The 24,195-nt window shown below is 37.3% G+C and overlaps 4 protein-coding genes and 1 long non-coding RNA gene across 13 annotated transcripts in view; 2 read left to right on the forward strand and 3 right to left on the reverse strand.

Moving 5' to 3' along the window:
• Window positions 1-227: 227 nt before the first annotated feature.
• Window positions 228-6,544, reverse strand: LOC100180999. Of its 5 annotated transcripts, none has more exons than XM_026840792.1 (8): window positions 6,054-6,544; window positions 5,450-6,008; window positions 3,923-4,075; window positions 3,520-3,707; window positions 2,992-3,168; window positions 1,537-1,704; window positions 998-1,288; window positions 235-542 (listed from the first exon to the last, which is right to left on the reverse strand). In XM_026840792.1, the coding sequence occupies exons 1-8, from the start codon at window positions 6,427-6,429 to the stop codon at window positions 286-288; spliced, it is 2,169 nt and encodes a 722-aa protein (XP_026696593.1). In that variant the 5' UTR covers window positions 6,430-6,544; the 3' UTR covers window positions 235-285. The 5 variants fall into 5 exon arrangements, with proteins under 5 accessions (XP_018673340.1, XP_026696593.1, XP_026696592.1 ...); XM_026840791.1 differs by having other exon boundaries at window positions 6,045-6,544; XM_026840793.1 differs by having other exon boundaries at window positions 6,090-6,543.
• Window positions 1,998-12,279, forward strand: LOC113475818. Of its 4 annotated transcripts, none has more exons than XR_003397595.1 (5): window positions 1,998-2,633; window positions 3,060-3,176; window positions 8,216-8,292; window positions 8,969-9,169; window positions 12,196-12,279. It is a non-coding gene; the product is annotated as an uncharacterized LOC113475818 (long non-coding RNA). The 4 variants fall into 4 exon arrangements; XR_003397598.1 differs by lacking the exon at window positions 12,196-12,279 and adding an exon at window positions 4,332-4,419 and having other exon boundaries at window positions 8,211-8,292; XR_003397596.1 differs by lacking the exon at window positions 12,196-12,279 and adding an exon at window positions 4,332-4,419 and having other exon boundaries at window positions 1,999-2,633.
• LOC100178631 (2-hydroxyacyl-CoA lyase 1) lies at window positions 10,058-15,729 on the reverse strand. The gene is made up of 12 exons (XM_002132152.4): window positions 15,585-15,729; window positions 15,156-15,306; window positions 14,572-14,720; window positions 14,048-14,220; window positions 13,427-13,675; window positions 12,972-13,040; window positions 12,650-12,770; window positions 12,246-12,359; window positions 11,639-11,793; window positions 11,134-11,245; window positions 10,662-10,831; window positions 10,058-10,373 (listed from the first exon to the last, which is right to left on the reverse strand). Exons 1-12 carry the CDS (start codon window positions 15,645-15,647, stop codon window positions 10,151-10,153), a joined length of 1,749 nt encoding a protein of 582 aa, XP_002132188.1. The 5' UTR covers window positions 15,648-15,729; the 3' UTR covers window positions 10,058-10,150.
• A 428-nt stretch (window positions 15,730-16,157) lies between these two features.
• Window positions 16,158-20,407, forward strand: LOC100176309 (RNA-binding protein 15). Of its 2 annotated transcripts, none has more exons than XM_018817707.2 (2): window positions 16,158-16,486; window positions 17,783-20,407. In XM_018817707.2, the coding sequence occupies exons 1-2, from the start codon at window positions 16,383-16,385 to the stop codon at window positions 20,178-20,180; spliced, it is 2,502 nt and encodes an 833-aa protein (XP_018673252.1). In that variant the 5' UTR covers window positions 16,158-16,382; the 3' UTR covers window positions 20,181-20,407. The 2 variants fall into 2 exon arrangements, with proteins under 2 accessions (XP_018673252.1, XP_026696591.1); XM_026840790.1 differs by lacking the exon at window positions 16,158-16,486 and adding an exon at window positions 17,438-17,663.
• LOC100182582 overlaps window positions 20,376-24,195 on the reverse strand; it is a 6,454-nt gene continuing 2,634 nt past the window's right edge. Inside the window, exons 2-5 of the mRNA XM_018817710.2 lie at window positions 22,157-22,278; window positions 21,798-21,895; window positions 21,221-21,548; window positions 20,376-20,873 (exon numbers count right to left, since the gene is read on the reverse strand). Of these exons, the coding sequence (XP_018673255.1) occupies window positions 20,610-20,873; window positions 21,221-21,548; window positions 21,798-21,895; window positions 22,157-22,278 (812 nt within the window). The 3' untranslated portion in view covers window positions 20,376-20,609. The remainder of the gene's footprint in view (window positions 20,874-21,220; window positions 21,549-21,797; window positions 21,896-22,156; window positions 22,279-24,195) is intronic.

Consider the following 24,195-nt stretch of genomic DNA (forward strand, 5'->3'; position numbering starts at 1 on the left):
CTCACGATTCTAAGAAACCGTTGTTAACTGTTTTAAACACGATTAGAATATTTCGATATTATGTGCTAAAGCTGTCCCATCTTCCCCACTCTACTTATAATTATGTAAATATTCTTTGATAACTACCAAACGAAACGATAAAAGAGAATGAAAACATGGACCTTCTTACCCCAACCTACTATACATAAACCATTTTTTCTTCTGCGCTATCAAGATAAAACACGAAATAATTTGCTGACTTCTTTTTATACAGAATGAAACGACAAACGAACCGAACATGTGACGTCACATGACGGTGCAACCAACAAAACAGCAAACTGGTTTAACAGGCGATGGTGAATCTTGCTCTTCCTCGGTGGTGAGCTCATTGGGCCTGTAGAAAACTCTGAATATTGTAAGTCTGTATTCTAAAGCACTCTTCGTAACAGTCGCAGTGTAATCTTCTTTATTGTAAGTCCGTTCACCTAATTCCTTTTCAATGCTCTCCTTGCTGGACGACCACTTTTCTACGTTGTCAGTTTCAATATAAATCAGGTCAGCTCCTGAAAATGAAAGTGGTATTTTACATTATATATAGTACTGTGGGAAAATATGGGGCACCCCTAGCACATATTATCCAAATATCCTTATCGTGTTTTAAACGATTAACAACGGTCTAAAAGAAAGACGTAAGGATAGACTGCCGTTTTATAATTCTTTGAACGTCCTTTATTTACTACCAAATGGGATGAGAAAATAGAATAAAAAGGCGTCCCATCTTCCCCCACCCTACTGTACATGGCTAATGTTGAATGTGGTGCTATAATCCTTTTGGCCACGCATCGTTATAACACAGATGTTCTGTTTCATACACCTCGTGCCAGCTTACGAGTTACAATGTATATGTAACTTTGTGAGTATTTGAATAAACGAATACACAGTTTCTTTACAAACAAAAATATGGAAAATCTACATGCACGGTTTAGGTATAAGTCTTATTCCAACTAAATTAACAAACCTGTTTTTTGCAACCATTCACTTATCCGTTGCACTGTATCACGAGTTGTTGCAAAAATGGGCTTCTGTATTCCGCAGCATCCAGCCTCTGTTAGTTGGCAAGGCACAAAAGTACGAACAGCAATCTCAGGTTTCATATGCGTCAGCGGGACTTGGTCTTGCACCTGTCTTTTGGTTTCGGCAAGTGACGTCATATACCAAACCCTCACGAAGCGTACAGTATTCCAATATACGCTAATTTTGGACGGTTCGTAACACATTTTGTTTGTTTTCAGGTTCCCATTGGCAGCAACTGTAAAATACGTCAAGTTTATAATTGCTAACAACGTTTCTTATTTTCTGCCAAATCGGGCAATCACAGATAAAGAAAACATAGCTCACATAAAGAAAAAAAACATAATTTTAACCCAACTTATAATCATCTATATATTATACACTCGTAACAGGCTAACACACAAGACAACTAGTATCTAGCGTTCTGAACAGCAGTTACTCAGTCATGTATTGCCCGCTGTAGATAATAGTAATTACTCATCTTACCTAAAAGCTTTGGTTTGAAGGGAAATTCAATGACTTGAACTCCAACGATGTCTTTCTTACGTTGGCTTTGAATCCACCTGTTAACACGTGACATGACGCTGTTCAATTTCTGGAACTGAGTTTTAGAAGGTGGGAGAGTGAGGGGGGAAGGCGTGAAGTCTTCGTAACCTAGAATATATTGTGGTTAAATAAATGCAACTTGTTTAGTCTCGCATGGGTCGAAAACGACAGTCGCTTTAACACGGCGGGTGTTCTGTTTTAGGGTGGGAGAAGATGGGACACCTTTAGCACATAATATTCAAATGTCCTGATCGTGGTTTAAAACAATTAAAAACGGTCCATGGGAGTCGTAAGGATGCGGTTTTATAAATCATTGAATGTGGTTTGTTTACTAACAAACGGGACGAGAAAATAGACTGAAAATAAAGTGTCCCATCTCCCCCCACCCTAATATACATCTTGTACCAGCTTGCGAGTTACCACGTGTGTAACTTTGTGGGTGGTTGTTTTGACGGGGATATTTTATATTTTAATGTGTGACTGGTAATTTAGACTTGACAGGTGTTCGGTTCGAGGCTCGAGTAAAGTATGGTAATTAACCAGGTAAGTCATAATGCAGCTAGACCTTAATGATTATTTATCCGCGTTTAATAACAAATACTTATATAACAGTATTTCATGTTGATGCAATTCTCAGTAATGACTTGATGTTTGTTTAAATCTTGGTTTAACTTGCTTTAGTTGAGTCGCATGTTTCCTTGAGTTGATTGCAACTTTAAGACGCCGCACGCTTTTTGCTTAAAACGGTTCGCGTTTTTAGTAAACAACAGATTTAGAACGTCGCGTTAAGCACACGGTGCAGTCGTCTTTTTTAGTTCAGTCAGTTATTGTACTTCTGCGTTTCAGTGTAACAGGTTTTCTCATTTAGGTTTCAAAACGAGTATTTGCAGCACTTTGTTTATATCAGACAGAACGCAAGGAGACGGTATTCGATTAATTTATATTTAATTAGGATCCTATTACGTCTAGGAACCGGTAGGTTTAGCAACGTATATCTATAGCTTGTCGTTTATGTCAATCAAGCGACCTGAAATACGGTAAGTAGATTTGAATAAATTACTTTAGTCTCGATCTTGTGGTAATGGCATATGTTACATGCGTTGTAAGAATAGCGTTATAATTTAGAAATATAGATTATAACTGTATTATAGCAGTCTCGTTGTTTTTTGGCATATTCGTAGTTTTACCCGCATAAGTGTTAGGTAAATGCACACTAAACAATATTTCTAAAAAATATGTTGGGACCGCGGCGATTTTTAACGCAGCGATTTTGATTAAAAAGTGGATACAGCTTTGCACCGCAGTCTGTATTTCTTAATACGTTAACCAGTAACGTCTTGCTTGGACACACACGCCCACACTGGTTTTTACAGTTGCGCTGCGTACTTGACCTACCTATCCTAGTATTCCTGATTGCCCTTCTCGAGCAAATGTAGAAAACTCTAACGTTGAAAAAATTCCAGTTCCCAAGAAAATCTATGCAGAAGTAACTTTGCTCCGGATCTAATTCTCCTCCGTCACGGTGAGCCAGAGAGTAGTTGACAGGCACAACCTCCACGTTAAGTACAGAACCTGTGCAGGTTTGATAATTTATGTTTACAATTGGCATATCTTTCAATTTAAAGGTAGGCTATATTACTGTGGGGTAAGATAGGGCACCTTTAGCACAATATATCCAAATATCCCGATCGTGATTTAAACAATTAACTGAACGGTTTAACAACGGTCTATGGGAGTCGCGAGGATACGGTTTTATAATTTTTAAATGTTCTTTGTTTACTACCAAATGAAACGATAAAATGTAATGAAAAAGTGTCTGATCTTGCCCCACAGAACTATAACATGAGGTGGGTCATGTTTTTTTTCTTTTTTTATCTTCCTATTTGGTGACAAACACAATATTTACAAAATTAGATCTATAACCTCGTAACGGTGAGGTTTCCAAATCCTCGTTTATTCTATCCAACGTAGTTTGTAGGTCCTCGAAATAAGGGCAATCGTGAGGTTTGTATTTTTTCTTCTCGTCTTCGTTAAGATAACGGGGAACGAAATTCTTGTAACCGATTTTCGTTTCTATCTCTTGTCTGGCCGCTAGGTGGCGCAACCACAACCTATTTTAGGGTATTCGGTAAAAATAACAATTTTGTCTGTGTGTTTTAGCCCCAAAATGTAGGATAGCAAAATATAATTGTTTAGATTACGGGTATTGTTTTACCTTTATTAGTTTCTTCTTACTTTTCTTACAACAAATGTTTTAGCATGGTCAGTGAAAATTTGTCAATTTATATCAAAGTTACATGTTCTGATGACGTCACTTTCTTTTTACCTTATCCCAATAAGATATGATCTGTCATGTGACGTAGTTGATTCTGGGTTTATGACGTGTGAATGGTCGAGTCTGTGACGTACAGATTCGCATCTGATCAAAGTGACGTTTCGGTTTTCTTCTAACCACTCGTTGGCGCTAACGACGCATTCTCTGAAACAAATATCGTTGGGATAAAAAACAACACATATAGTAGGATGAGGGAATAAAGTACATCACCTTTAGATCATAATATTCAAATATCCTGATCTTGTATTTAACAATTACAACGGTCTATGGGAGTCGGGAGGATACGGTTTTGTAATTCTTTAAATGTTTTTTGTTTACTACTAAATGGGACGAGAAAATAGAATGAAAATGTATTCCATCTTCCCCCACTCTACCATATAGTTTTAATTTATCTCCTCAGATAGAGTAGCAAATACCAGGTTAATTGATGCAACAATAAAGAGAAGAAAATTAGCAACAGAACTGCATTAGTTATACACACGCTGCAGGTAAAAACTACTCGAATAAGTTGTATTTTTTCGTTAAAAGTATCAGGCAAAAGCGTGGCTGGTAAACCCACCGACACAAATTCAAGTTGGTTGATTAAATGAATGAATAAAACCTCTTTATCTTCGAGTGGCGAGGCAATGGCAGTCGTTATGACACGGATGTTATGTTTCAAAATAATTTAACTCAATTAATTTAAATCATTACTTAAAACAAAGTATCTACGCTCTCTTGGGCACACAAAGTCTTAATTTTGATAAATTGATTTCACTTCAAGGCTAAAGGTAAACTGAGTTTGTTGCATATAACGTTTAAGCCAGCGGTCGAAGTGTTGCGTAACTTGGTAAATTGCAAACTTGGTTTGCTGCAATTACTGTCAAGAGACGGCGTAAACAATTATTCACAAGATGTGTTTGTTCAATATCGAGAAAAATACATTCCTTAAATTTTTGCGGGAAGCTCACGCCACCTTTATTGACCTAAAGGGTTACCTAGTATATAGTATGGAGAGGGGGAACATGGGACATCTTTAGCACTTAATATAAAAATATCCTGATCCTGTTTTAAACAATTAACAACGGTCCATGGCAGTCGTAAGAATACGGTTTTGTAACTCTTTGAATTTTCCGTGTTAACTACCAATTAGGACGAGAAAATAGAAAAAAAAGATCTTATCTCCCCTGCCCTACGATATATTCCTAAATTTCTGCAGACCAAATACCTATAATGCAAGCAACATTGTATATGCACCGCGTAATTGAAAGGTTCTGTATATAAAGTCCTCTAGGAACGAGTATATGTTTATCATAAAACGTCCGCGTATTGACCGACGTTGCTAAACTTTTACCGTGTTTCGTACATATAACCATATAAACAAAAATGTTAAATTGAAATATCTATACTCGTTCCAACCTTTTACCGTATTGGTTACAGGATGATCATTTACAGCAACCGTATATATACACATATACTCATATTATTCCTATTACACACGTTTATAAAGTTATTAAAATTACCCAACCAACCACTCACGCGTAAGGATTGTATCCTCTAAAGCAGGTCGTCCTTTTCAACTTTGTGGGCAGGAAATCTTTATAAAACAGGTCGTTACTTCGTAAAGGAATTCTCTCTGTTCCTTTGCCCGTCCCTCGCATCAATGTTGAGTAGATGGATTGTGACGTAGAATTCTGGTATGTGACGTCAGTTACGTCACCACTTTGTCCGCTACGTATTGAAGTGACGTCAACGTTGCTGCCGTTTGCTTGGCTACGTTCTCTTCTTGTAACTGTGCCATAGGGCGTGCGTTCACCGTAGTAAAGCTTCAGTGTATTCTCATTCATTTCCCTGTATTCAGTACCGTCGTCAGGGTGACTGATGACGTACGAGACTGCATCTGATGACGTATGTGACAAAGCTCGACTGTGGTTCGTCATCGTCGATTGCCTGCCGCTTCTAGATACAACGATGGTAGAAGATGTAGCACCTTGGGAACTTTGGACACCTTGGGAACTTTGGACACCTTGGACACCTTGAACCCCTTGAACACCTTGTGCACCCTGAACGCTTTGGACACTTTGAACACCTTGGACACCTTGGGCTTCCCGGGCACCTTGAACACGTTGGACACTTTGGACACCTTGGACACCTTGAACACGTTGGGCACCCTGGGCACCTTGGACACCTGGGACACTTTGTGCTTCCACAATTTCAGTAGTTTCAATGATTTTCTCAGGAACATCAGCAAGTACGACGAACCTTCTATAATTTCTCTCCTCACTCGGCGTTTGCAACAACGTCCATTCACCGCCTTCCTCTGTACTTTCCACTTGGCTTGAGCCTTCGTTAATATCTTTCGTTCCTGTCGAAACCACAAGCACTGTTGGACCACCCGTGGCGCTCGTCAAGAGCTCAGTCTGTCCTGAGGTTTTAGTTTGAGGTTGCCGATTCGTTTCCTCAACTTGTACCAGGTGAACGCGGCTCTTGCCTTCGCCCTGTTCAACTTTTACCGACATTTCAAACCTCTAAGTATAAAAAATCTTATACAAATAAACTCACACTAAAACATTGTACTTGCTGTTAGGAAACAAATGCAGTTATTTAGATTAGCAATTCTTAAACTTTTGGCTGATTTTTAAACTTTATTATATGGTTTAAACATAAGCGCTGAATATCCACAAATTCTACATATTCACAAGATATGACATAAAGCTGTCAAAAAATTATGCGGTTGTGTATACCGTATAGACAGTAGCGATTTTCCAATTTTTCATTGTTTTCAATCTTTATTGTGGTAAAACGTAAAGAAGTCCAAAGTATGCGCCAAAATACACAAACAAAAGTCAGTTGTTACAGACTTGCAGTTCTTGAGCCCTTTTCAAGATTTTTATCTTGCTTGCGAAACAGATTGCAAGATTTGGAAAGTGGACGTGAAACCGCACACGCGTTTCGTAAACGCGCAAAATATTTGTTTCTTTATGTTATCGTCCTATTTGGTAGTAAACAAAGAATATGCACAGAATTATACAACCGCATCCCCACGACTCTGAAGTCCGTTACCCAAATGCATTGTATAGGGTGGGAGAAAATGGGACACTTGTATAGGGTGGGAGAAGATGGGACACCTTTAGCACAGAATATCTAAATATCCCGATGACACCCCTTCAATACACACCACCGATAACTAACAACCAATTCGCTACTGATTTACTTATTGATAACTGACTTGCATATATTTACCAACTAACTCCTTCCCATTCTACCCCAGTAACTGTAATCAAATCCACAAATCTGACCCTGATCTGGCGCTTAGTTAAACGAATCTTGGGTGAAATATTACAGTAACGATCTGGTGCTACGAACACGTTACATACGGTATAGAGTTGGAAAAATAGGACACCCTTTCTTTCTATTTTATCGTTCCATTTGGTAGTAAACAAAGGACATTCAAATAATTATAAAATCGTATCCTCACAACTATCATTGACTTTTGTTAATAGTTCAAAACACGATCAGGAAATATGGGATTTAGCTGCTAACGATATACCATCTTACCCCACGGTACTATTTATAAAAGGTTTTATTAAAAACTAGAATTAAATTGTAAATAATATAGGCTTCCAAAATTGGCAAGGAAATCGTAAAGATATTAAGCCATATTCGTTCTAAAACAAATAAGTTATACCGTCAACAAAAACTGAACATTTATTTAAAACGTAAATAGATTCCTATAGATCTTGAATAATCTTATAAATTTCCAATATGAAAATATGCCAAATACGTGTCCGCCCTATAATGCCCGCCTATAGGCCATTTATATATAGACATGTGGGAGAATCAGTTCCGTTACATCGTCTGCATAGCTGTATAGCAGCTTGAGTAGATTATAAGAGCCCTTATAATCTACTCGTCGGGCATGTCACTAATGCATTTAATTTTGTAGAGTATGGTGGGGGAAGACGGGACACCTTTAGCACATAATATCTAAATTACTTGATCGTCTTTTAAGCAATTAACAACGGTCTATGGGAATCGCGAGAGTATGGTTTTATAATTCTTTAAATGTTCTTTCGTTTACTACCAAATGGGTCGAAAAAATAGAATAAAAAGGTGTCATAACCTCCCCCAACCTACCATATTACGAACCACACTTTCTCAAACCTCTATATACCACAAACGTAATGTTAAAACCAATAGCCCTAAAACTATATCTTAGTTTTTCTTTTTACCATGCCTTTACTTGAAAACGCTTGCATATTACACGTTTTGTTTTCTAACCTGTATATTTCTCTGTAAGTGCAGAAATACATGAAACTATTACCTCCTGCGATGCCACAATGAACCTATATAGTTGAAGTACACGCCCAGTTAATAAGCAGGTAAGCACATCTGACTTAAGCTGTGTTATGAATAGCTTGCACTCAGTTAACATAAGTTTGACATTGAACAGAGACATCGGTCGATATTTTTAAAGGTGGTTTTCACGCGGACATGACATGCGTTATACTCCCCCGTGTGTTTGCGACACTTTGATTTATTTGGTGCACGCGTTTATTGATATCTTGCGTTCATTCGCATATTATTTGCCCTGTGACTTACTCAAGTTATATTTCGTTTGCATATATAGTACGGTGGGGTAAGACGGAATGGCTTTAGCACATATTATCTAAATATCCTGATCGTGTTTTAAACAATTAACAGCGGTCTATGGGAGTCGTAAGGATAGAGTTTTATAATTCATTAAATTTTCTTTGTTTACTATTAATTGGGACGAGAAAATAGAATATAAAAAGGTGTCCCATCTTCCCTCACTCTACTATACATAGGCCAGGTGTACTAACGTAGGCTGCCTAAATAACACTTATTCCCAAACTTGTATTTTAAAACACTATGAAGTCAAACTAACTCTGATTTATACGTTTTCATTTGACTAAAACGTCTATATTTTACTTCTCTACCTGTCAGGTAAGACGTAATAAATTAAAACTACAATTTCTGGTACAAGGTGAACTTCCTACTGATACAAAATGATTTAAATAAATTCCGTCATCACAGATTATTGAAACTTGTTGGTTGTGACTTCAAACTCACTTTCAATGTTTTTCCCATGGGACCGAGATTGGAATTCACAGCTGTTCTGGAGCCGAGGTTGTACGACAGCTGTGACGTGTTTATCATGTGATACAACCGCAGTGAAAGTTTTATTTGTGGACTTTACAAATCATGCACTTCTAGAAACAACACCCGATAATACAAGTAAGCTACAAACTCCCAACAATCACCCACAAAGTTACACATACGTGGTAGGGCGCGGACGCACGAGGTGTATGAATCCGAACACCGGTGTTATAATGACTTTTTTTTTGGAACGCGAGGTTAAAACAAGTTACATTCATTCATTTCACAGCATCGTGTTCTTACGTTTATGCATTTAAATTTACGTCGTGTGTATAAGCGATGTGCACACGCATTAATAATCCACCCAATCCAAATCAAACAGACGTAAAGCTAAGCGGGGTAGAAGCATCGTTGATTAGAAATTTGATTCAAATTGGAAATTTGTAAAATCATTTTCAGTGCAACTATCCCAACGAATAAGTATACTTTAAAGGGCCCTCGTTAAATGGTAGTCTAGTATAGGGTAGAGGAAGATGGGGCACCTTTTCGTTTTATTTAATGGTAATAAAGAACATTCAAAGGATTATAAAACCGTATCCTCACGACTTCCATAAACCGTTGTTAATTGTTTAAAACATGATCTGGGTATTTGGATATTATGTGCTAAACGTGTCCACTGTAACTGATAGCGATATTGGCCCATATCTTACTAAAATAATTCTGACATAAATTGTATTTGTTTCTTCGAATACAGTAGCGATTTTCTCGTCCCATTTGGTAGCAAACAAAGAGAATTCAAAGAATTACATAACCGTATTTCGCGACTCTAAAACAGCGTTGGTAATTGTTAAAAACACAGTCAGGAAAAATTGGTTTTGGCTGCTATAAGTGTCCCATCTTTACCCCACAGTATAATATATAGCATTCAACCCAGTGGTTGCTAATAGGTTGTCCAAAAACATTGGCGCCCCCAAAGTTACCCCAGGTGTAAGCTCTCGTAATTTCATTGAATTAAACAAACACCCATTTTGAAACACAATTGCATTTTATTTTACTTAGAGAAATTGCATAGCACGATTTTTATAAATTAGACATTTATCATCCATCATTAAATAGCGATCACATTTTGCTTCTAGTCAGCCAAGTAAACTCCTGTTCTTTCCTCGCTGACGTCGTGTCAATCATTACGTTAATGAGACTCGCTTGCTCACTGGAGCGTGACATGCAACGCTTGAATGATTCGTCCAGCTGATCGGCCGTCACGCACGAGTGACCTTCCCCACCAAACGCTTCAATCAACTTCTCGTATTTCGACTCAGGTGTGAGGAAGGTGGGGGGGGCGCTGTTTATATAAGTAATGTTAAAACAGTTGTTTAACCCAGGGGTAATCGTTGTGGGCGTACGTGTCCTTGGGCAAGATACTTAACGACAATTGCTCCAATCCAGTGGTCACTAATGATTTGTCAAATTGTCAGCCATACAGAATAAAAATAAAAAAGCCCAAAAAATAATCAAACCAAATGGTGATTCGTGAGTGGGCACAAGGTGTATGAAACATCCCTGTTATAATAAATTTTAAACCACGCAAGAATAAACTTAATTTAAAAAAATAACAAAATAATTTTCTCACTGTACAGCGATGTCTCCGGACATTTTTATCGCTTCCCAGAAATCCTTGTTTCCGCCTGAGTAGATTCCGTTGTTGTTTACAACCACAAACACAAGTGGAAGGTTGTATCGACACACGGTTTCCAACTCCATGCCTGAGAAACCAAATGCGCTGTCTCCTTGTATGCAAACCTAGTAGAGAAGATTGTACGTTTTTAAAATCTTTTGTTTGTAGTAGGGTGGGAAAAGATGGGACGACCTTTAGCGCATAACATCCAAATATCATTACCGTGTTTTAAACAATTAACAATGCTCTATGGGAGTCGTGAGAATAAGATTTTATAATTCTTTGAATGTTCCTTGTTTACTACCAAATGAGACAAGATAATAAAATGAATATGTGTCCCATCTTCCATTTATTAAAAATTTAAGAATAATGGTGTCTTATCTAAATATAATCATATTACATGAATGTGAAAAAAACATTGACGTACCACTTTCTGTGGTGGCATGCCAGTTTTTTTGGCAATGTCCAGCGAGTACAAACTTGCAGCAACAGCGAACCCCAAACCAACTCCCATTGTTCCAAACGTACCAGCGTCTAATCTAAAAAAAGAATTGTAGAAAAAATAATGTTTATTTAGGTTTTTTTCCATCTGTCTTGTTATATGTTTAGTCACATATAGAAGTAGAACATATTAGCACAGAAATTTTCAACCTTTCTTCCAAATATATATACAATAAAATGACTTAATGTTAAATAAAAAGTTTAATTACAATAAAAACTTTAAATCCAAGGGGGTTGAAGGTTAAGAAACACTATCTATAATGCTGCAGAAATTTAAATATGCTTTCACATTTTGCTGGTTAGCAAAGGCAATAGCCAAGTGTGTAATAAATAATATGAAGCGTATTTGCACAACATTGACAAGTAACACCATAAACCTATAGGATGTCGCATTCTTCACAAACGATTAATATTTAACCTAAGTTACCTACCTGTGCCTTGGTAGGTAGTTTAATATCATGGTCCTGCTAATATCCATTGTATTCGCCCCTTCACTTATTATAATACAATCCTTAGGCAGATGTTTCGTCAATACATCAAACACAGCATAATAGTTCAAAGGCACAGACTTGTCTTCCGCCAATGCCTGCAATGTACAACTGAAAATTTATCTTTGTATAAATTATTTCATTTATTCTTATGTAGTGGGGCAACGGCAGATTTGAACATTGATGTTCTGATTCATAAACCTTGCGCCTGTTCACGAGTAACTTGATTCTTTTTTTTCAAGAATTCCTCACTTTTTTCGGCGTATGGCTAACAATTTAGACCACAGTGACTACTTATAAGGACACGTATTCCAAACTCTTACCCACATCACAACCACCCTTTTACTTACTTTTTTTAGTGTATGGCTAAGAATTACTTACTTTTTTTAGTGTATGGCTAACAATTTGGACAACCCTTTAGAACCACCTATAAGGACACATACGCCAAACTCTTACCCACTTGGGCAGAGGCACTTATAACATGCAATCTCTTTATGCAGCTGCCCAATATTGATCACAACCTTTTATTTACCAAAGCCATCCTACTCACCTTAGTTGACACAGCATTGCTGTCAATCTTTTCCTGCAGAAATTTCCACCAATCAGAATCCTTGGACAACCTCCATGGAACTCCACGGTGAGTTTTCTTTGAATGTTCAATAAGCTGTAGAGATAAAATGCAGCATAAATACATGTATCGATAAAAACGAGCACTTAATGAAGTTAGCTGGCTTTTTATTTGGTAAAGTGGACACATTTTAACATGTAAGTAAAAACTATTTTTACCTGTATGTTTCATAAAATACTATTTTTTTGCGCATAATTAAAATATCGCTGCTGTTATTTGTGGGCCAACTCTACCCAAAAGCTCATGCCCGATGGCACATCGCAGGACACAGGGTAACACAGCATAACAAAATGTGTGTATATAAAGATCTGATGAACACATCAAACCTGCTGTATCACATTTGGAATGTTTCCTAACAAAGCCACAGTAGATTGAACATTGTTGTGTAATTCCTCCGCACAGATATCGACTTGGATCACCTTAACATCCTTGTTAAAACGAGGCTGCCTAAAATTAGATATTATGCAAACAATAATGCAATGTAACTTGCTTTACCCTTGTGTAGCAAGAAAACAACAGTCATTATAACATTGGTTCTCTGTCTCCCACACCTTATACAGGCTTACGAGTTACCACGTATGTAAGTTTGACAGTAATTGTTTAGTCTTGTGAGGGATTTTTATGTTTGTTTCTACAGAATAAGTTTACCTCCCGAAATGCAGTTGCCAGTTTAGCCGAGCACCAAGAAGAACTATGACATCACAATTAAGCAGAGCTCTGTGGAACATATAAGTAATTTAAAATACAATAACTTTATAAGGCACGCCATAAGAAGTTTGGAACTAGGATTCCCCAAAGACACATTTGATTATTAGCAACAGTGTCAAGCACCCAATCTGGTATCGTTCGGTAAAACGCAAGCTCTTAACCACAGAGTCAAACCAAATCTATGACGTTCTCCATGTTTTCTGTCACCATTTAACAGGTGTCCGTCAATCAGTGGAACAACAAAAATGATCGAGAGTTCATTTTCCTTACCAATTCCTCATGCCATAAAGGAAGGAACTCCACAGCTTGTCAAAAGTATTAAACATCAAATCAGGTTTAAAAAAGGGCAGTATTTTTAAAAATGTTGTTCCGCTAAACTTTAAGGCTTATCTTACCTTGATCTGGCAGCTGAAACACAGAGCTCGTGATCATCAGGGATCACTCCCTTCCCCATAGGAGTTGGGAGGAAAGGAAGATTATGATCCTCCACAAATCTCCTCACTTCATCTTCTGCTCTTGCATAAGCTGCTCCCTTCCCGATGATTATGAGAGGCCTCTTGGCAGCGAGCATGAGGTTAGCAGCTGAAGATATGGAAGTTGGGTCTGCTAAGCTTCGTGGTGGGGGTGGGCATTCAGATCGGAACCTGGAATTGGAAGAATGCCAACAGTTTTAAACAATATATAAAGTGAATATAAGCCATACCAGAGTCCACACTTGTCACAGGTGGAGCAGTCTGGGTGTTGGGGTAATGGGCAAAATCTGATCTAATTCTCAGATCCTTATACATATAGAATAGAACGTACATTTTAAACAGTATATAATGATAATTTATTATAACAAGAGGGTAAAGTATAATGAATGAGCACATAGAGTAAGACTTTATTAGCAAAGATGATTAAACAGAACAACTATTCCAACTACGTGCCCAATAAAAAGTCCACCATCATGAATTACAGAAACTTGCTGATCCACCACAAAAAAAGCATGTTTTTTTATTAAAATATTATCCAAATACCTGCAGTCTCCCAGCTTTACTGAAGCATTGACAAAGTTACCGGGTATATCCACATAACACGCACCAGGTCTTCCATATATTGAAGTTCTAACAGCCTTCTCTATTATCTCTGGTATGATAGTGATACTGGTAGGGCGTGCAGCGAACTTGCTGTACAACCTGCATGCTTCAACCTGCGCAAAATATTTATTACTTGAGTAAAACGGTTTAAATTTAAAATGTTACCACCCAAAAAAAGTTTAATTTTTGCAAGGACGATATTTTTTCACTAGCCTATTTTTTGCAGCAATTTTCATCTGAAATATTTTTTTGCGTAAACTCTTTTTTTGCTATAACTTTTTTTGTGTGAATTATTTTTTTTACCATATTTCTTGTGAGCATTAGTTTTTTTACTATCATTAGTTTCTAACCTGTGGTTTTTTTTGCACTAAGTTTTATCTAAAATATTTTTTGTTTTGCAAATTCATTTTTTTACTATAATTTTTAGGGGGGCATTGGTTCCTTTACTATTAATAGATCCTGACCTGTGGGTATTCTTGAAAAGCTCCCATAGCTTGCTGATCCTCATCAGATGAGCCTCCCAACACTATCATTGGCCAACAGTTTTCCATTGCATTTGCCATACCTCCTAATGCATGGATCAAACCGGGGCCAGAAACAACCAAGCAAGCACCTGATGAAATTCATATTTAAATGTAATTTTGTTTATCATCTCCTTGCCATAAAAGACAGTCGTTATAACATGGGTGTTCATACACCTCATGTCACATGGGTGTTTTGTTCAATAAATAAACCGTCAAGTTATGAGTTACCATGTATGTAACTTTGTTTTATGCGGTTTTATAATTCTTTGAATTTCCCTTGTTTTACTGCCAAATGGGATGACAAAATAGAATGAAAAAGTGTCCCAATTTCCCCCTGCCCACTATATATATTTAGATCATAAAACAGTTTAAAAATCATGCCCACTATAAAGTAAAGGGAGCAATAAAGTCCAGGGATTTGAACCTTATGGAAAGTGCATGCAGGAATAAAGAAATCCTTGTTTAAATTTTCTTTTTGTTTAATCATTACCTGTATTACCTTTACCTATATATTGTTATATTACCTGGTCTCCCAGTTAGATAACCAATGGCCCCTGCGGCATAAGCAGCTGATTGCTCGTTCCTCATTCCAATGAACTTTAACCCAACCTGCTGGATTGCCATGGCAACCTCCATGATTGGAACACCAACTATTCCAAACACATATTCCACTCCCTGAAAAGTTGTTGTAGTAAGGTGGGAAGAATGGGACAATTTATTTTATACTACAGTAGGGAAGATGGTACACATTTTTATTTTATTGTCCCATTTGGCAGAAAACAAAAAACATTCAATGAATTATATAACCGAATTCTCACAACTCCCACAGACCGTTGCTAATTGTTTAAAAACACGATCGAAATATTTGTATATTATGTGCTAAAGGTGTACCATTTTACCCTACAGTGCTAAATCATCATTTGTTTATTTATTTATGTCTAAATTAAAGTTACCTGAATTTTCAAAGCCCGCGCGTATACTTCTGCTCCAGTGACCATAACGTTTTCGTCCGACATGTTCGGTTTAATGTGTTAACTTGCAACAACTAATGCATTGAAATACTAACCAAGTTAAATAATTTGCGAGCAATGCACTTTGGACATGTCTGCAAAATATTTACGTCAGAAAAGCGGGATATCCCCAAGTAAGAATAGTAAATTTTGCTGCGTCAGAAGTTTTAAAACATTCGTGTGAAATGCGTTTTGGAAAGAAATACAGAGAGAGTCAATTGTTTTGAAACTGTAAAGTTAGCAGTTAATATGTTTTAAGTTTTTTAATCATACCAAAGCAAGTGTTTTTTTAAAAAACAGGGAATTTAAACAGGGCTAAAATACCTTTAAAATAAATAGAAAATTTAATTTAAAATATGATATAAAACGAATAAAATAAGTCTTATAAAGCAAAGGCAAGTTTAAACAACCATCTTAAAAGCATAAGCCCAGAAAGCTTTTATTTGTACCCCAAATCGATGCAGTAAACTGACTGAATCCGTGTGAATCTAAAACGCCTCGTTTTCTCCTGCGTCACTTCCTGCTGTAAAATTGCTTCACTTGTTTGCGCACAAACGTCGCAGAAAAGTTGCAGATTTAGCGTTTTGCAACCAACTGTAGTTGCAAAATTCGCGTTTGATTTACATTTTTGAAAGATCGAGTAAGACTTCGGCAGATTATCTACTCCCACTGGTAGAACGACAATAACTCTGCTCAAAATTCAACTTCAAACTTGTCCAAAGTTCGACTAATTCAACTCTAATGGTGATGAAACGACAAGGCGATAGAGACAGAGATAGCCCGACGAGGATGAAACGCAATAGGGGGAGAAGTCCAAATAGACGATCTTTTCGGGAATTGAACAGGTTTGGCAAGGTTCCTCTATTTTTAAGCTACACCTAACCAACCAAAAGTTTTCTACAGTTTACAGGTTTTTAGGTCTTGTGGACGAAATGCTTATATGTAATATTAATAATATAGGCCAAATAAAAAAAACTGTGGCTAGTTGTCAAGTTATTTGTTGTTGTGTTTACTTTTACTTCCGAATGTTACTTTGAGCAAACTTTTCTTTTGTTTAACATTTTAAACATTAAATTTACAGATTCTATTAAAATAAAACTGCAGTAGAATTTTTGTGATTACCGCTTGTCAAGAATTTTTTGGTTTTTAAGGCAATGGAATCATTTACTTTTCAAGCTGTCAAAACGGATTCCTAAACAGTAACGAAATCCAAAATTCATGACTTGAATAGTTCAGCAAATGCTGCTTTGTTAACCTCTGTGGTTGCCAACTTCTTTACAAAATACACTACAGTTGCATCATCTGCTAGAGTTCGACAAAATGTCAACTATTCTGCTGTGATTTTGTCAAGATAGCCCGCTGAGGGCGGAAAATGTTGGATTTCTATGCATGCTGAAACTTGAAACTGAATTACTCTGTGTTAGGATTCTGAAATTATTTTTTAGTAGGAAAAATAGGAAATGCTGCAGATTCAGCTGATTTTAGTTAAACTATGCGCAGTAGATTTACACTGACACTATTACTAACTTAGTGTTATGCTAAATAAATGATTATAGATGATGATTAGTTATATCACTGTATTAAGTTGGAAAATGTGACATGTGACAGTGTATTCACGGCAAGCTACTTTTAATTTTTCCTACAGTTCTTAAATGAGTGTGTACGAACAAGAAATTATTAATAAAAAGTTTGACAGTCAGTTGTTTATTATACGGAGGGCTATCAGTTTACAAAATCTATGAAAACTTATTGTGATTATGGTGCTTAACATGAAATTAAATAACTTCACTTTTTGCAGAAACTCTTTTAAGGTTAATTTATGTGATACCTGTGTGTTGAATCGATTTTTAACTGAAATCTGGTTCACAATGGAAGTGCAGCAGGCATTTTATCATTGTTCTGTTTGCAACGTTACCAGGAAGATGTCTGTGCTTTTTGCTTTCCTTAGCGTTTCAGAATACGCATTTAACACCTTTGTTACTTAATAATTTTAATAAAAAATTGATTTGATTAATGTTTTCGGTAAGTATTAATATAAATATAAGTAGTTCACAATAATTTTGCCTTTAAATGTTATATCACGGGGTTTGAACATCGTACAACAAACCAGGTACATGTTCTAACAATGCTTTACCTTTCAGCCCGGAGTATCGTGATCGGGATGCAAGATTCTCGAGCCGAGATGCGAGAAGAAACATCTCTCAAAACCGAAGGAGGTCCCCGTACCCCTCCCCCAAGTATTCTCCTCCTGTTGAGGCATCGCGAGGAAGAAGGGGGCGTGATTATGAAGAATACTACACCACACTTATGGTGCATAACTTTAGTTCAAAGCTCAACAGCGATGACATAGAAGAAAGCCTTTACTACGAGTTTAAGAAATTTGGAGATGTGAGTATTAGAGTGACAACGGACTCCTACGGGGAAAGAGTTGCCTACGCCACGTTTAGAAGCTCTGATAGTGCTAGATCGTGCAAGAATGCCAAAGGTCATCTCGTCATGCATGAACGTAGATTATCCATTGATGTTGTTCATGATGAACCAAGTAATAGATACTCACCAAGAAGAACTCCACCAAGAGAGAAAGTAAGAAGTCCTCCAAGACAGCGATCTCTACCTAGATCACCTGTAAGAAGACAATCTCCTCCACCGAAGAAAAGTTACCAAAGAGGAAGATCACCTCCACCAAGAGAACGCTATCCAGCAAGGGAACGACCTTCGTACAGGGAAACCAGGGATCGCTTCTCACCCCAGGAGCGTTCTCGTGGCCGCCATGATTCTCCTGACTTAGTCTCACCAAGAGAGCGAAGGAACTACTCTCCAGATAATCGGATTTCTCCTAGAGAACGTAGCTTTACACCACGTAGCTCGTCTCGAGAAAAATCAAGGACGCCGGTAGAAAAACAACGAGTTGAATCAAAAGAAAAGAATTCATCGAACCATGATTCAAACACTGATGAAAAATCCAAGAAATCGACAGAAAATACTCCTCAGTATAATCAAGCAAATCAAAATCAGAATAATATGCCCCCTGGAGGTATGGGCTTTGGTATGCAAATGGGAATGCCTCCCTTTCATGACCCCAACTATTTTCCACCTGGCAGTTTCATGGACAAGGCAATTCCACCAGAAGATGACCCATATGCAACAAGAACTTTATTTGTGGGGAATTTGGAACCTGATGTCTCAAACTATGACATTCGGAAAGTTTTTGAAGTTTATGGAAGAGTGGATGACATTGATGTGAAGCGAGCAGCAAGAGGTCTTGGCTCATATTGCTTTGTTCGCTTTTCAAATCTTGATCAAGCTTACAAGGCTAAGATATCACTCAACGGTAAAGCTGTGATCAAAAATGTGGTTAGGGTGGGTTATGGCAAAGTCATGCTTTCTTCTAAAGTGTGGGTGGGTGGTCTTGGATCATGGACCACTTTGTCGGACCTAGAACGAGAATTTGATAGATTTGGTGCAATTCGGCGCATTGATTTTCGCAAGGGAGACACAAGTTCTGCAATTCTCTATGAAACTATTGATGCTGCACAGGCTGCATGTAATCAAATGCGTGGCTTCCTTATGCCAAATGCAGAAACTAGACTTCGGATGGATTTCCTAGACCCTGAGCCTGGAATGCCAGGGTATGAAGCTTTTTCTGAGTGGGGAAGACATGATAACAAAAACTATGAATCTAATTCACAGAAATACAACAATTCAAATGATCGGTATCAGGACAAGAGGAATAATTCTCGCTACAGAGGCCGCAATATATTTGTTGATGAGAAGCCAAATAAATCTCGTAGCAGAAGAAGCAGATCACCAAGACGAAGATCAAGAGATCGTAGTAGAGGCTCTTCTAATCACCGTGGAAATGAGACGGTCTCGAAGGATATAAAAGAAAGTGAAATGACAGCTATGCAGTACAAACATTTCCATGCCAAGTCCTGCTACTCGCTACATGACTTATGCCAATGCTTTGACCCCCCATGTTGGCAGGGTGGGTTTGTGTTAAAAAACATTGCATTCCCTGTGCTGTTTTTCTTTCTAGATGGAGACATGGGTGTGTTTAACACCACGACTGCAGACCCGAACAGTCCAACAGGAAGACAAACAATGTTCCATCTAACCCAGCGACTTAAACTGAACGAAGAAAAAACAAAGGAAGTTTCACGGCGAATGAAATCTTGTGTAAACAGAACATGCTTGATTGTTGCTGTTCCAGGAGTGCCGGAAAACTTAAATACAACTGGAACCATCAGTGGTCCAGTGCCTACACAACACAAGCCACTACGGGGACTTGTAAAATACTTTAAAGAAAAGGAAGCTGCTGGTATCGTATCTGTACCAGCAATTACAACAGACACACCGAAAGAATGGGATAAAACAAGTTACAAAGATCGACCACTGTCTGGTGTTTTACATTTATTTCCTCCCGGTCCATTCGCTCACGAACAGTTGTTAAGAATTGGTCCTAATTTGCAACCGCAGTATTTCGCTGACGATTACATGGTTGCATTGTTAGTTAAAGGTCCTAAGGGATCTTTGGTTTAATTTTTTTTCAATATTGTACATACTAAACATAACTGCCCAATTACCAGTAATCAACTTTTTCTGACTATTTTCATCATGAAAATCAGATTAACCATATTCCTTGCTTAGTGTTGTGGTCTGTTCTTTTATCAAACGGCGTTTTAAGTTCATTGTTTTCTCTAATATTTACCAATTGATTGTGAAAACAAAAAATTCTTTGAGAGTTTTATTACAGAATGCAAACTTTACATGTAGAAAATTTGTTTCAGTATATAAAAAAGATAAACATTTACAAACAGTAAAAATATATGGCAAATTGTTATCACAACTGCTAATTATGGCTTTCTTAATGAAAAAATTGTGCTTTTAACACTTTTCAATACTCTACAGTGATCTTGCAGGAATTAGGAAAAGAATGAATGGTGTATAAATTATAAGCTAAAATAAGATTCAAGATTCAGTTGTTAAATTTTCCAAGGAGGTGCATAGTTTGGAAAGTGTTTCATCAAACATAACTCCGAGAATGAGCTTTTTCTGATACCACTGCAAGGGCAAACAAGTTTCTTCTTTCACACTGTCATGCTTCAGCATGTTGTGCAGTAAAACTTGAACCATTAAATGGTCAAGGATTGGAGTGAGAGCGTCAGAAGGTTTGCTTTGTTGAGGTAGTAGAGATTGGACGCACATGCTGTCCAGAATATAATCACCAGCATACTGTGCATGTGAGTGTAAATCAGGTGTGCTCAAAGTTAAAGTGTGTGTGTGTGGTACGTACTACATATTGCATGCAAGCTAGAGTGGCATACTTACTGTAACCAAACCTACATATTAAAGTTTGAAAAGTGCTTTGTATTACATTAGCTTCACCATATTGGAATACATGTACGTAGAATATCAATTACAGCCATAAAAATTTGTTTATTTAAATTAAATAGCATTTGGGTCTACATTTCAGGTTTCATGTGTGCTTTGTTTACAGTAAAGCCTATACTATTACCCAAGATACTTAGAGCAAGACTAGAATTGCTAGCAATAACGTAGTAACCAGTTAAAGTCCTTACCTTGCTTATTTGTTTGTATTGTGAAAACGCTGCTCTTGCCCCATAATGCATAAGTGTGTCTTGCACTAACGTTTGTGTCTCGTCATACACGACCTCATGTATAACAGAAATACATGCTTCACCGCACACAAACGAATCAAGCACGTCGTGCATTACTTCCTCCACCAATTCTGTTTCTAATTCTCGAAACAATGACTCTGCAAAGTTCTGGGTTTTATAGCTGAGACGATGGTTTGCGATTTTTTCATCGAAAAACTCAAGCACACTAGCTCGCTTGTCTTCTTGAATTACTTCTTCAATTAAGTCAATAGTAAGAGCTTTCGCCACCCTGAAAATTGTTGTTTTTTTTCAATGAATATGGTCAGGTGTTAGATGACTGTCAAATTTGTAAATAAAACAGCATAAAAAAACAATTACTCACAAAGTTACACTTGTGGTAACTAGGAAAAGGTGTATGAAACAGAACACACATGTTATAACGACTGTTTCTCAGCCACACAAGAATAAAGCAAGTTACGTTCATTCTTCGAATGTTATTCGTGCATATGGAATATGAGTAGTAAGCAATGATGCCCACCTTTCTAATTGAGCTTCCTTCTCAGCTTTAATCTTCATTTTTGCTTCTGATGAAGGCTCCACTCCTTCCACAAGAACCTCCTCAAATAAATCCAACACCTTTTGCAAAACAAAGTAAATTGTTGGATAATTTTATTTTTGGCTGATAATTGAGACAACCCATTAAAACAAGTGGGCCTGGTTGAAGCAATTTTCAGTTGTCCATCTTTTTTAAGGACACATATACCCACAACAGTAGCAGTGTCATAGCCTTAACCCTACGTGTCCTCTGGTGTAGAGTGCTCTAATACCTATTCACTAGCTTAAAAATGGCAATATACATAAAAGTTGTGCAATCTAGATAAAATATCATGCAATTACCTGCTCTGTGACTACTTCTTGAATAATAAGATTTAACTCCGCATTAATTTGGCCATCAGTAAAATTATGTCTTCTGCCATAATGTTCTGCTTGTTGGTATATTGGTGGTAAAAAAGAGAAACCAAGATTGGAGACGAGGTTGCGAGAGTTTTTTGCACAATGTGCGAAAAAATGTGCTCGATGAAAATGTGCACATTTAAATGTGCGACCTGCACATTGTGCTCGCATCGTTTAAAAATGTGCACATTTAAATGTGCGACCTGCACATTGTGCTCACATCGTTTAAAAATGTGCACATTTAAATGTGCGACCTGCACATTGTGCTCGCATCGTTTAAAAATGTGCACATTTAAATGTGCGACCTGCACATTGTGCTCGCATCGTTTGAAAATGTGCACATTTAAATGTGCTAGCTGCACATTGTGCTTGGAAATGTGCACATTTAAATGTGCGACCTGCACATTGTGCTTGCATCGTAAAAATGTGCACATTTAAATGTGCGACCTGCACATTGCTCGCATCAAAATGCATCGTTTAAAAATGTGCACATTTAAATGTGCGACCTGCACATTGTGCTCGCATCGTTTAAAAAAAATGTGCGACCTGCACATTGTGCTCATCAAAAATGTGCACATTTAAATGTGCGACCTGCACATTATGCTCGCATCGTTTGAAAATGTGCGACCTGCACATTGTGCTTGAAAATGTGCACATTTAAATGTGCGACCTGCACATTGTGCATCGAAAATGTCGACCTAAAAAATGTGCACATTTAAATGTGCGACCTGTACATTGTGCTCAAATCTCTAAAAATGTGCACATTTAAATGTGCAACCTCTACGTTGTGCTAATCTGTGGTCGCAGAAACAATAAAATCAGTACAAATGACTGTATGTATTTTATTAAAAGAAAGAATCATATAAAATGCTACTTAATACTAATTGATTACTAATAAAATGCACATGATTACAATTTACAAATAAAACAAAATGCACATAAATACTATTTACAAACAAAATGCACATGTCCATTGCTCTTTACGCATTTGTAAGCGTTTTTTTGGTATTCCCAAACATTGACAGTGGTCCCATTCCAAAACTATTTGCTTTAGTTCATTGGCAGATTTCACAAACATGTTAAATAGCCTTTTGTATATATATATTTGCACTATTAAAACAAGATAATGTTGGATTGTCATGTAGGAAAGGTAAACAATTTAAATAATAGGTGATATAGCAAAGAAATCCTATTAGTTGCTCATACTCCATCTGCTAACCCCTATACCGCCCTAAATAGCCTACTACTTCTAGCAACCTAGCCCTAATCTGTAACGTCCGTAACAATTATTGGTACTGGTGAAGAATCCCAACCCCACCTGATTTGCTAACCACTAACTACTAACCCCTATAACCACTAACCTCTAACACTTTCCACCAGCCTATTCTGCTATGTACCGGAGGATTCTTCACTAGTGCATTATTATTTATTACTAACAAATAATATTCTATTTAATTGACACAAACCATTGAATGGGCACATTTTCAAACGTTTCCCGCATTTTCAGACGATACGAGCACAATGTGCAGGTCGCACATTTAAATGTGCACATTTTTAACGAGCACATTTTTTCGCACATTGTGCAAAAAATGTTGACAACTCCTGTTGGATTAGTGACCACTGGGTTGGAGCAATTGCCGTTAACTGCCTTGCCCACGTACACCACAATAATAGCAGCGAGGAGCCTTGAACCCGTAACCTCTAGGTTACGCGTTAGGCATCAGGCATGGCTGATAAATTTACAATTTCCTTATATCGAGTATTTACTTAAAATAAATTAAATTGTAAGTAAAAGAACTGTGTTTGTAAAGATACAACTTATACAAACATATTATCTACCTTTCCCATGATGTAACCCATGATGTCACCTCCTGGAGATTCAGCTACCATAAAATATTCCGGCCATTTTGCGAGGTATTGCAGATAAAAACCGACAGCGTACGTTTCCGTTAGTGGGTCGAGATTGACTCGATTAAATTTCA

Source organism: Ciona intestinalis, chromosome 2 (assembly GCF_000224145.3).
Source record: "Ciona intestinalis chromosome 2, KH, whole genome shotgun sequence".
Lineage (NCBI taxonomy): Eukaryota > Metazoa > Chordata > Ascidiacea > Phlebobranchia > Cionidae > Ciona > Ciona intestinalis.